The 13,427-nt window shown below is 30.2% G+C and overlaps 3 protein-coding genes across 5 annotated transcripts in view; 1 reads left to right on the top strand and 2 right to left on the bottom strand.

Moving 5' to 3' along the window:
• LOC143423210 (uncharacterized) overlaps positions 1-8,213 on the bottom strand; it is a 42,302-nt gene extending 34,089 nt beyond the window's left edge. Inside the window, exons 1-5 of one of the 3 annotated variants that reach the window (XM_076894369.1) lie at positions 7,743-8,213; positions 7,215-7,293; positions 6,794-7,001; positions 6,038-6,501; positions 5,052-5,997 (exon numbers count right to left, since the gene is read on the bottom strand). In XM_076894369.1, coding sequence (XP_076750484.1) covers positions 6,069-6,501; positions 6,794-7,001; positions 7,215-7,293; positions 7,743-8,042 — 1,020 coding nt within the window. In that variant the 5' untranslated portion in view covers positions 8,043-8,213 and the 3' untranslated portion in view covers positions 5,052-5,997; positions 6,038-6,068. Of the gene's footprint in view, positions 1-5,051; positions 6,502-6,793; positions 7,002-7,214; positions 7,294-7,742 lie in introns of those variants that run through there. The other 2 variants (XR_013101799.1, XM_076894368.1) reach the window with 2 other exon arrangements.
• A 1,726-nt stretch (positions 8,214-9,939) lies between these two features.
• Positions 9,940-10,885, top strand: Mrpl52 (mitochondrial ribosomal protein L52). The gene is made up of 4 exons (XM_076893911.1): positions 9,940-10,080; positions 10,329-10,398; positions 10,479-10,611; positions 10,693-10,885. The coding sequence occupies exons 1-4, from the start codon at positions 10,032-10,034 to the stop codon at positions 10,834-10,836; spliced, it is 396 nt and encodes a 131-aa protein (XP_076750026.1). The 5' UTR covers positions 9,940-10,031; the 3' UTR covers positions 10,837-10,885.
• A 193-nt stretch (positions 10,886-11,078) lies between these two features.
• On the bottom strand, positions 11,079-12,496 carry Mrpl13 (mitochondrial ribosomal protein L13). Its single transcript, XM_076893757.1, has 4 exons — positions 12,348-12,496; positions 11,998-12,121; positions 11,424-11,578; positions 11,079-11,347 (listed from the first exon to the last, which is right to left on the bottom strand). Exons 1-4 carry the CDS (start codon positions 12,369-12,371, stop codon positions 11,114-11,116), a joined length of 537 nt encoding a protein of 178 aa, XP_076749872.1. The 5' UTR covers positions 12,372-12,496; the 3' UTR covers positions 11,079-11,113.
• Positions 12,497-13,427: the final 931 nt, after the last annotated feature.

The raw sequence follows: 13,427 nt of genomic DNA, 5'->3' as shown, positions 1-13,427 counted from the left end.
CTGTTCTTTTATTTTACATATAATGATACGAATTTAAATAAAGGTAGTTCGATTAATAAAACCTGTACCTAAACATTATAAAAATCGAACTAGTATCATTATTTAAGTACCACTTAGAGTAACTCGAGGATTAAGTGTATCTTCCCTCACACTATTTACCAAAAAATATGTTAAAATTCATATAAGATTAATTATTACGGTTTTGTTCAATATTCTTCTATGCCTTCGAAGATATTCAATAATATATGGAAATATTTATTGTTTAAATTTATCAGTAGTACGCACAATTCTCATAGCAATATAATTAAGATTCATATCCACCTTCTTTTAACCAAAATAGCGAGTAGTTTTCAATTAAGACAAAAATCGTACAATATTTGCCTAGTATTGATAATAAGGAACAAATAAATAATAACTATGAATGACATAATAACTATTTCTAGTAGGAATGCCGATTTTTTTTTTACTGGTTCCAAGGAATCAATGTGGATCGAATGCTGAAAGATTAACTGAAGACATCAACTCACAAAAATGGATTCTCGATTTCGATAAAGCAGAATATGAATATATATTCTATTCGTTATTATATAAAAAAACAACAATATATATATATATATATATATATATATATATATATATATATATATATATAGTTCTTTTGTAATAATAGATTTAAGAATCGATTGATAAATTTATACATACAAACACAGACGCACAAGTAAGCAGAAACTTTATTTGCTTTTAAACAAATCATTTTCTAAATTGTAATTGATGTAAAAAAAATCGTTGGTATAAAAGAAACGATCTTCCAAAGAGTCATAAAAAAAATCGGCATCCCTAATTTTTAGCACTACGCATTGTATTTCGTGAATAATTATACAGAATTAATGTTGTAATTACTACTATCAGCATAGAAGGATTATAAAAACATCGAGGAGATCGATTTTGTATACAGACCCCGAATTTTTTTAGCTTGTACGCATTTTATCGACCAGGCTGTTATTGTTGCCTGATCTAAGTATCGGCGATACAGTATTGATTTAATCGCGATAGTGCTCAAATATTTTGTACATTTAGAAGCATTTAAGATTGTAAAGGTAAAAGTATCAGTCTTTCAACATAACTTAGAGTTACCATTTTTTCCTCTCATGTTCACGTCCGTGGTATTTTTTTCGAGATACTATTATTAGCCGCTATCTGTCCGCCGTAAGAACATATCAAGTTAATTAATCAGTTAATATGTGAAACGTTGAGAATGTCATACTGTATACCAGACCGCACGATTATCGCATAGAAAAATCTTTAAATATACGGAGTGATTCTTCTATATTTTATATAATTGGGACAAATGTTGTTTGTTTTCCGAGTGCAGTAAAAAGAAAAGTGTATAGAGAAAAAAAGAAATGAACAACTTGCAGTGGACTACATTTTTCTTGTTTTGCTCAATTGTTTTTCTTGTAATAGGGAACTATACTTTAATGTTTGTATAGATTGGAAAATCTTCTCGTAATACTGTCTATAAAATAGAATTAAGATAGAGTGATTAAAAAATGCGATTGTATCGTTGTAAGATATTAGAAACAAATTTTAATTTCTGGACAGCGATAAATAGAACAAAGGCAATGGAAAATCAATTTCAACACAGTTTTCACTGTAGAAATTTGTTTGAAAATGTTTCAAGGATTAGTAATTTTTCAACCAATTTATGTTTGCGCTTAATTACTTGGAATGGCAAGAGGATATGTAAAAAAGTATACCATGCTTATAAAAAAATTAAACAATTTTAATATGCAAATGAATAATTTCAAAAAAATGCTCCTTAATATAGTCTTTCTTGAACCTCCTATCTTTTGTCTCTAACACTTTTTTTGCAATTAGAATAAAAACAATTACTTGTTCCAATTGTAAGAATCATTCCGTATAGGTAAATTAATACCAAACATCAGAAAAATATTTGATATCGTGTATTAAAAAACGTAATTTCAAGGAAACGTTAGAATAACATCGCAAATGTCTAGCATATTGTTATAATTGCGCTTTGATGTCGAAATGTGGGATTTGTATTTATCATAGTAGCAAATTTATCGGCATTCTTCTAATTGAGATAAAAATACTCCAGAAAAGGATTGATATTAAATATTCAATGCGATATTATAATTTTATATAAATTGTATCACTCTGTAATTAAAACGTTGTAAATTTGTGCCAAGAGATACGTAGAAACGATTTTTAATTAATATGTGGAATGTACCCAAGATTTCTTTATTTCTGTTTTCTTTGAACGTTTTATTATTCTATATTTAAGTTTATGCCAAATCTTCTGTCTATACCTACGTTGTAAATACCAAGTATCTTCGTGTACATTTACATATGTGCATATATTGGCTCACAAAAGTATTGAAATATGTATTAATGTTCGTAACTTTTAATCATTGAAGTATATTGTGCATGCACACAGCGCAAGGTTTAGTTCCAAAGTTCAGAATTAAGAGGAAGACTATAAATTAGATTAATAAAATTAGAGAATAATTCAACAACATTACGATTCTTTCTTTTATCGTACATATTTTTATTAAATGAAATATTTAAAATATGAGCTACAATAAGTGAGCACTACATTGAAATATTTCACACATTAAAAGTTGCGAATGTAAGCGTTTGAACACTTTTGTGAGCTATTATATTTTAATCGAACTGAATTATTTTTTCGGTAAATAAAAAGGTCGATTTTCTAAGTTCATTGCCTTAATTGTTACGTTGTATAATACAAGCGAGTTTGCATTTATATTACTATTTGTATAACTTAATTTGCCAGAAAGAAAGTAGCAGACATTTATTATCTCAGACAATCAATCTTTTTGTTCAGCAGGCATAAAAAAATCAAATTTATTATGAATACATGTATACAATAAGTAAATTCAATTTGTATAGAAGTTTCAGAGATGCATATTTTCACCTTAAAATTGTAACATTGATTAGAATCGATTAAGTCTATGATGACACTTTAATAGCAGGCAAATAATAGGGAGTAATATTTTCTAATTACAGAGACATTTGCGTCTATTACGAAGAACTTCAACTCTTCTGGTCGTATAACGTTTTTTCAGTGACTTTTTTACTTCATTATGAATGTTTACTTACATATGAAAGTATTTCGTTTTCTAAGAGGGATGAATTTCATGTCCTTTGTAACTGATATTAAAATGTATCTTACTTTAATGAAGACTAGATTTAACGCATTGAAAAATGATTTGATCAAATTTTTGCATACATACATTAATATTGTAGAGTTTAAAACTGCTCTAATTACAAAACTGATTAATTGCTGAACAATAACTGTAGCGAATAAACAAAATTTTGTAAAAACGTGACTAATAAGGATTTTCAAATCGAAATGTACGATTCCGTTACGTATATATAATCGTTTTGTAATTTTCTATAATTTCGTATTTATTTATGTCTACCATGTATTTATACGATGTAAAAACTAATGATGATTAATTGTATCGTTGCAAGAGAAGCGTCAAATCTTTGCCCGTTATTAGACAAACGTTACATTGTCGCCTAAAATGGGAAAGCTAATTATTTGTAATTAATAATGTCCGATACGTATGTACAATATTGATTTTTGTTATTCCGCTATTTTTGGCGGAACAATCGTTAATGTTTTCGAGAATAATGAAAGTTATTTAGTACAATAGTGAGTATAGATGATAATAAATTTCTTTACCTGAAATCAACATCACTTTGTGATTTGTTTAATGGTGATCAATCAGTATTGATTTCATGAACCGAATCTATTTAAATTTAAAATAAACTTTCTAAATATATCACAGTGTAATGGAACACGAAAACTTTCTTCGATATATTCTGTTGAAGAAGTTTAAAGAAAGGGAAGTTACGGCAACATAAATTCCTATGAAATAGAAGGTACTTTCTTTATTTATAGATCCGCTAAAAGCAGCGTCAACAGGGAAATTATTTATTTACAATTTGTATATAAAGTAGTTTACATATGGATAGATATAAATACAATTCTTTGCGGTTATCAATTCTATCCTTAATGAAGTATCGCGATTTTACTTACAGATATACTTCTATCATATCAGAACTTTTATCGTGTTGCGCCTGGAATCTGATTTTTAAGAATCAGATTAATCCAGGCATCAATGAGAGTTTGGTGAACTTATTTCGTTATACATCACACTTGACAAATGACAACAGTTTTCGCTTCTTCTTTTCTTTTTTTTTTTATAATATAAGAATAAAAAATACTGTATCATCAGAACTCCATTGAATCTTATTCGAATAATCGAACGAATATTTTGTAAAAAAACTATACAAAGCCATAATAATTCTTAACATTGAATGCTAAAGGTATTACTTCCTTTCGTTGAAAATATCAGTATACTGTAATAATATACTATTCAGTAAAATATACTTACTGATAAAAGCTGGTAATTTGTATTTCACGCGGTAATTTGTTTTGCTTTCAGTAAAAGCAAACATACACTTTGTTTTCAATCTTGTTTAACCGAACTGTTCAATCAAAATGGGTTGTGTAATGTTTACTTTATACTCATTATTATTGAGGCTGCAAATAGAGTGATGTGCTACATAAAGTGGTGCGATGATCACAATATTTAATGAAACTGTTAAACTGTTGGCAAGTTTTAAACTTGTTGAAATTAAAGTTTACTATAGAAAGATGATACTTTGCAATTTTTTATATTTAGTGTTCTTCTAATGCAAATAAATAAGGATATATTTTTTTGCATCTTAATTACAAATTTGTGACACGTTACTTTCTTTGAATTATAAAATGTATAAATCTTATTGAAAAATTAAAATAATATATAAATATAAATCATTTTTATTTTATTTAATTAAACTTAAAGATTAAAGTAAAAATATTCGTAATGCGTGCTTACAAAAATAAATTTATAGCATAAATATATGTTATAAACATAGCTATAACAAGTACAATATATTTTACATATAACTTTTGTATTTGTACTCTATTTGCAGCTTTCTAAAATTGATAAATAATCTGTAATCTGTTTTTCAAACGTAATTTAAACTAACAATTATTTATATTTGTCAAAATTAAAAAACTTCTGTTGGCATCTAAAAAACATTTGTCAGCTTCTGTTAGTGTATGATAAAATAATTATACTAAAATTTACAATGACATATCCTTCCTACATATATAAAATAAAAGTATCAGATTTAAGGGAGTGACTCCTTAATAATGTTGTGACACGTTACCATTTGATTCTTGTATCCAACAAGATCCATATTAGTTTTTATAAACACACTCGATCAAAAATAGCACTCGGTGAGAAAACACGGAAAAGTAGCAGCTAGAAGCCAAAATGGAATTATTGAAATGAACATGGCAAGTGGAAATGTTCTTATGAAATATAACATGCTGAGATGCTTTATTTCCTACCCGATGAAATAGTTACGGCTCGTTGCTGTTATCAAAAAATTGAGCTGTTTTCTTTGTAAGCCCTAACAAAGTTATTCTTTTACGTCGTTATTAATTGAAAACTTACTGAATCGCCTTAGACACAGAATGATAAGCCATATTAATAAACGAGAGAAACGTTTAATGGAAAATAACATAAAATATTCCTTTAATCGTCCCAGTTACAGTTGAAATAACAAAGTATACAAAACATCAAGAGTGTCATTGATAAAAATAAATAACACTACCCGATGCAATAGTTACTTTTTTAATTTGTAAAATTCGAAAGTATTGATTCGATATTCGTGCAATCGACAAAGATAATTTTAACACTGCGTATCAAAGTATCACCATTATCTCCAGTACTTATAAAAATTACATTAAAAAGTTGCTAATAATTTAATGAATAACAAAAAAAAAATAAAAATGAACTTATTACGGCCTAACCGTGAATTTAGCGTATACTATTATTGATCTCTTTTTCTCCCTCTCTCTCTCTCTCTCTCCCTCTCTCTCTCTCTTTCTCTCTCTCTCAATTCCACATTGTATTCAATTTACCAATATAACTAACAGTCTGTTTATATAAGCGAATGAGTAATTACTGTGTTATAGATAGGGCATCTAAATTAGTCAGCAAATCTTTTGCATCATCCTGAACTTGATCAGACGTGCACGACAAAGATAAACGCGAACAGTATGTACTCAAGGTTTCCATGTTGTTATAGACATCTTTGTGCGTTTTTAAATGGGCAAGCATAATGCTAACTATGTACTGAAGTTCTTTCTTAATCTTTATCATATCCTCTCCTTTATAGTTTTGTATTAACCATAACTTTGTTTGCGCTATTTGCAATGGAGTATAACCATCCTTATCCGAGCACAAGGGATCCGTTCCCGCATTTAAAAGAAGCGTAACCACGACTACATTGCTTTTCACAACTGCAAAATGTAATGGTGTGTTACCTTCGAAATCGCGAACATTAGGATCTGCACCATGTTTCAATAATAAACGTACAATTTCCGGATATACTCTGCAAAAACAATGCGTTACATCATACTAATATCATACTCAATGTAACGATAATAAATATTATATTATTTCATTTATAAAAATGAATAATTTATTAGATGTGTGCTCACAAAATTTTAGTATTTTTTTATAACTTATTTCTACAAATTTTTTTATAATACATATATACATTATTATGCATATATACAACATGTATATGCAAAATACTAATTGTATAATTCATATTTTGTAATGTTTTACCCCATTACCAAGTAATAATAAGTTAATTCAAGGAGTACATAAATCAAACTTACCCGCAACAAGCGATATGAAGAGGAGTTCGACCTCGTTCGTCACAATTATTGGGCGAAGTGCCACAGTTCAACAGAATCGCGATCTTCGCAGTATCATTCGATGCAGCTGCACTTCTCATTCTACGCTCCATGAGACGAGTATGAATATCATGAATGAGATGATCAGTTTTACAGGCGTCAATGAATTTCATTCTTCTAAGGTTAAATCCTAAGAAAGAAAAAATAGGCAATTGTCACAAACAATTACTAACATTAAGATCAAACAAAATCAGAAAATTTCCATGAATTACAGATAATAGAAAAGTTTAAATGTTTATTCGATACATTTTTAAAATAACTTTCATAAACTCTATTTATTCACCACTAAATGAGAATAAATGTTTAATACATATATTTTTGAACATTTATCAAAGTAACTTACTCCTGTGTACTATTGCATCTCTACTATATGGCGATAGTTTACTATCACTGTGTACGCGTGGAGACTTAATATGGAAAACCTGTAATATACCACATTTGATGATACATTAAATATCACAGTACACTTACTTTGAACAATTTACAAAATACAATATATCCTGTGAAACCTTTGCAATAGTCAATCATGGTAAATGTCTATTACAACTAATTCCCTTTTTCTATTGCAATTAATACTGTTATTGTTGTATCATAACGCAACTGAATAATATTAGCTATTTCCAAAGAGAAGTATCTTCTATCTTTCTGCACGTTAAACCAATTCGAGTGCATCGACTGAGAAGAGAACAACCAAAACAAATCAACGGAATATAAAATTGCCAAATTAAGAATTTGTAAAAGGCTACTGATATAAATAATTGAAGAATAATTGAAGGAAACCTTGCGATATTGTATTAATACCAAAGAATAGAGGGATTATTTTGAAACTAACGAGAGGATAAGAAAAAAGATTCCCCCAGTGCGTACTTACATTTGATGATACAAGGATTGGTCCCGAACTACTTGTCGGTATACAATTTTCGAAATCACTATATCTATAATTTTCGTTCACTGAACCCAACGACGAAATCGGTATACCTGGCCAGCAAACGGCTCGACCTGATGCAAGTTCGATACGAATAGTGTTCGGTTCGATGTTGCGTATATCATGGTTACGGCTTGTTATGGTCGCGAGGGCCAAACTAACGTTATTAATTTCTTCCGTCGATACATCCTCCTTTTGAGCGATCGCGTTATTGTCAATCTCGGTTCCAGAATCCGCAGATGTCATTTTACATTAAACGTTCGCAAACGTTTTACAAACAAGATCCGCCACCTTCGAAATCCAACTTGTAATGCGTACACATACCACAGAGTGTTGATACAGAGGCGAAACTTCTGTACCAACTACGATGTTTGTTTCTCCGTTTCGTAGGATACCACGTGATCCTGCTTTGAAACTGTGTCCCTTCCCAGTTCCTTCGAAACGTACACGATCGTCGCTTTTTATCGATCTGTGGATAAAAGAAAAGGGAACGAGAGACTTATTTAAGAAATAGTAAAGCCCGCGAATATTCTGGAGCTTCGTTCATGGTATACGAACCGCGTGTGCATGCGCAGAAAAAATTCTGATCCGAGAATAAACAGAGTTTCGCCTCTGTATGACTCTCTTTCGCGATCTGTATCGCTATTAGACGAAAATAATAACAGTTTTGAAGTTTGTCAGTGAACAGAGTCAACTGTTTACTGCCAATCGTATGAACCTTTAAAACTATATCAAAACATACATTGCTCAGTCCTGGGATTTCCTTGGAATCCATTCTGACATATATAAGAACCTATTTAATAAGAATTTATTTTACTTTGTTCAATCACTGACGAGATCTACGAAGAAATTAATCTATTCTGTGCTCTTACACCGATAAAGTTGTGCTGTCAGGATATATATTACAATAGTTTTATTATATTTCTTGTATATCATCATAATCTCACTGCAATTTCTTGTACACTTCCCGCTTTAGAGGTAAGAGAGAGAAAGATATATAAGAAAGCTATAGGAGAGAGTGAGACAGATGTTACAGCACTGCTGTAGAACCCCTGGCGCCATCTCTGTGAAAAGTGCTCAAACTGGTCGCACAGCGGTACCGACAGCGAAGTGAACACTCAAGAACTACTAGCGCCATCTGTGCGGAAGGTACTGAAACTAATTACCGACTTTGTTTCAGCGCTACTCCAATAGATGGCGCTAGTAGTCTTCAGTAGTTTACTTCGCTGTCGGTACCGCTGTGCGACCAGTTTGAGCACTTTTCACAGAGATGGCGCCAGGGGTTCTACAACAGTGCTGTAACATCTGTCTCACTCTCTCCTATAGCTTTCTTATATATCTTTCTCTCTCTTACTTCCAAAGCGGGAAATATACAATAAATAACAGTAAAATTGCTAAAATATATAATAAATTAGAATAAAACTGCTATTTTATTAACGTTATAGTAATAATGTAATAATATATAATATAGTAATGTACAATAGAGGTTTAAAAGCTCTTTTTCTATTAAAATTACACAATATGTAGTACTTAATATTTATATTTTCATACGTTACTTTACATTCTCACTTGCAACCAACAATCGTTGTATCGAGTTAGATTACAAAAAAATAATAAGAACAGGTATAATTATATATCTTTGTTTCATGTTAATTTATTTTAGAATTAAAATGAACAAACTGTTTAGTTTAGTCATTTTTGATATTTGTTTATAATGTGAATGGAAAAATGATAAAGTTCATGAATGAACGACATTGGCAGGCGATATCAGCACTAGACCAGCACCACGTTATTTTCATATGTGTAACCTAGTGTAATGCCAGCGTGATACTTTGGTGCTTTTGGAAGTGTTATGTGATTTGCTTTGTTGTCTGGGTTATTTATTTTATGGTAATTTGTGTACCATATTATTGAATTACCAATCGTATGTGCGTAAGCATTCTAATTTCCTCTCTGGTATGGTGTAACGTATGACATTACAATTGCAAAGTATAAATGATAAGCTTTATATTTTGCTTATCATGGTAATGAAATAAAGCATCTGATTTTAAAGTTTCGAAAATTTAGAATATATCGAATAACATCGAGTAACATCGATAGTGTTTAAAAAAGGAAACTATCGATAATTATCGATACTTCTCCATCTTTATTACGTACGATAACATACTTTCATGTGATGAATTAGGCATAATTGGTTAAAGCAAAGTTTAATCAATATTTTATTCATTATATAAAATGTCATCGCCTATAATAATGTCAGTGTTTCGTGCTGCTAATTCTACAAGTTAGTATGTAAATAATATTCAACTTCCTGCGAAATTTTGTTCCTATTACTTAACTGTTAATTTATAGTTTAATGGTAAACAGTTCTATTTTTATTCATAATAGAAAATTGATTTAGATATCAAAAGTATATGAAAGAAGGAAGGAATATATCCTTTTAACAATATTTGTATTGCACGTTACCCTAATGCCTTTAGGTGACATCAAATTTAATTTTTAAGTTATCGACTGTATTTCTGTGTTTTTTAGATTTGGCCATTTGTAATAATAAGTTTCATACATCTTTTACAATATATCTAAATCAGAAGTGGAGAACAGAGTAAGATCAATTTTTATACTTAACTTTATACATGTATGAATTAAACAAAGAATTTATTACATATATTTTAACAATTATAGGAAAGGTTTAGTAAAAAATCCCAACAGTAGTGGACCATTGCTAAATTTACCAGATTATTCTTATCAAGATAATAGACCTGTTCCCTATGGTTCAAGACAATTAGGTCGCATACAGAAACATCAGGATTTTATGGTATTTTTTCAAAGAAAGATATGTTTTACTGTTACGCTTTAGACGAAGTCCAGGCAGTTAATGAAATGCTTTATTTTTTAGAGGAGAATTGTTAAACTAGTTGGAGAAGTTGATTATGCAGTCGAACGGCATGCGAGGTTAACAAAGGAACAGGAAGAGCAAAGAAAACAAATTCTAGATAGTAAATTAAAACCTAAAGGACAAAAATTGATTACTAGTGAATAATACTTTTTAATTTATCTGATAATTTCTAAATAAATGTATGGAATAAAATATGTACGCATTTTTATTAAATCCAATAAAAATAGTACCGATTACTTCTTTAGAACATAATATGTATAAAACATAGTGTCTTGAATTTTTATTTTTTAACATCAAATAATTATATATATAAATATCATATGCTATAACTGGTTGAATGGATATTGGTATATCATAGTAAATTAATAAGGTATTTCACTGTTCCAAAACAATAATTTATTGTAAACCTATAAGTATAACTTTATTTCAGCTGGTAATCACTAGGATATTTTATAAGTCGTGGAACCTTTTCTATTTCTTCCTGTGGAATTTCATTTAATTTACGCGGAGCAAGTCTCAGCTGTCTAATTTGATTACTAACATTTTCTAGCATATCGTTAGGTACGTTTTCATCGGGAAATATGTGTAGTCTTTCCATAGTATATCTCCTTTGCAAATTTCCAGGCATTGAACGATAAACTGCTTTCTTAACAATCTGTATGTTACAAATAGAATAAGTGTGATAATATTACTTAAAATACAGTAATACTGTTCTAACATATGAGTATTACCATAGTGGGATCTTTACTATGTAATTCCCATGCTAGTGTCCAAGTGGCACCACCACAGTATCCGGTATGATGAAAGTACACACGTTTTTCCCATTCATCCCCACGCAATGCAATTTGTTTGCTATTTATTACTATCACATGATCACCGCAATCATCTATACACGCATACATAACGATAAATGTAGAATTTTATTTGAAGTTGATATTAGAAATCTCTGGCATATAAATGCTTGTATCATTTAACTTGTTCCATGCCACGTGTACCATGGATGATACATATGAAACTTTCTATTCAGGCTACGTGTACCATTGGTGGTACACGGTAAGATATTTATTTAATTCGCTAAAAACATATATCTTATAACAAATGTAAGTCCGTAGAATATATTCCCACTAAAAGGATAAGGTGTTATATACCATGTGATAACTATGCTAAGCAATAACTACATTACTTATGGGATATCGTATGAAAATATATCAATTTTCAGTCGAAACAACAAACGGCTTGATTGAAGAGTCAAGCAAAAATGGCTTGGCATGGAACATATTAACCTACGCATTTAATTTTACATACTCATAGGATGATATATAGGTTTGTACATTCCCATAAGATACTTTTTAATCAAAGGTGCACTTTCATATGGATCTTGCCAAGCGGCATCAAAGATATGCCAAATACGTGCAAAGGTACCCCAATGCTAAAAGTATAATAAGTAGATTATAATGATTAAATATAAAAATATCGTAAATGAAAGGTGAAGCAATTTTTAAAACAATTTCTAAAATTTATCTCTAAATGTAAACAAGAAAATTGTTGAGGTTATAACATTTCACGCAGCATTTATGCAGAAATAGATATAGCAAGTTCTATATAAGGAATATTATAGATATATTCAATATAAAAAATTGTTCAATGAAGTAAACCTGTCCTCTGCGAAGAAGAGACATTGCAACCTATATTAAAAAGTGAATTTTAACGTGTAAACAATAATATACGTTTTTAGATTAAACTAATCATATTTTTAAGGTTAAACTGTAATCCACCGTCTGCACGAGATATTCAGAAAACTTGTATAAATGGTAGTAACTCTACACAACGATATAGTCTAATACTAATACTAATATTCAGTTAAATCGGAATACGCTTTCACGAAAGCACACACGTTAGTATTCACGTAATCACACACTACATTACATTCACACCTATACGAAAACTTTTTTAATTCCTCATGGCGTCATCTCTACGAGAAGCGCGCAAGCTAAACGAGCACCAGTTTCAATCTTCTTTAAAGAAATGGCGCCAACGATCTGTTAATAATTTCGATGTCGAGTAATATGATGGCAATTGAGAATACTACGCAGTCGACAAATAAGCCTGCGAACGCACCTTGAAAATAGAAATTCGTCACGACACACCTTACCAACAACAGAGGTCGACGCGAACTGACTACCACTCCCCGCGCAATCCACAGGTGCCCTTCGTGTACTCTTCCCATTCCGCTGCTACACTCAATGGAGACGACTTTGCTATTTCGCTCTCTGCTTCAACTGTAAACAAATTAAAAATTAATGATAATGGACACACGTCCAAAGCATGAATTCCAGGAAAACTCTCTTACGTATTCTTCAGAAATATTTGTACCTTTTTGCTATGATATGCACTCTGCCAGATATTTTTCAAAGAAACATTTACATCAATGAAATAAGATGAAGCTATATATTTGAAAAGGTGTTGGATCAGTTTATTAACACTGGTGGAGTATAATATATAAATTGTTGGAACTGTTCTTTGTAAAACATTTAAGAACAAGTAAATTAAAGCTATAACAACAAATTAAATATATGCGGTTCAGATATCGTTATGCATTCCTGTCGACATTTTACATAGATAGTAACGTGTACTTAAGAAACTGTAAATTGTAGTAGAAATGAAAATGCTAGGATCTGTTCGTGCAGGTATACATTAAAAGAATGTAAAAAAAAAAACGTTAAGTGATAATTTAA

Source organism: Xylocopa sonorina, chromosome 4 (assembly GCF_050948175.1).
Source record: "Xylocopa sonorina isolate GNS202 chromosome 4, iyXylSono1_principal, whole genome shotgun sequence".
Classification (NCBI taxonomy): Eukaryota; Metazoa; Arthropoda; class Insecta; order Hymenoptera; family Apidae; genus Xylocopa; species Xylocopa sonorina.
Note: the sequence above shows the minus strand (reverse complement) of the source record. Positions and strands in the feature narration are given on the sequence as shown.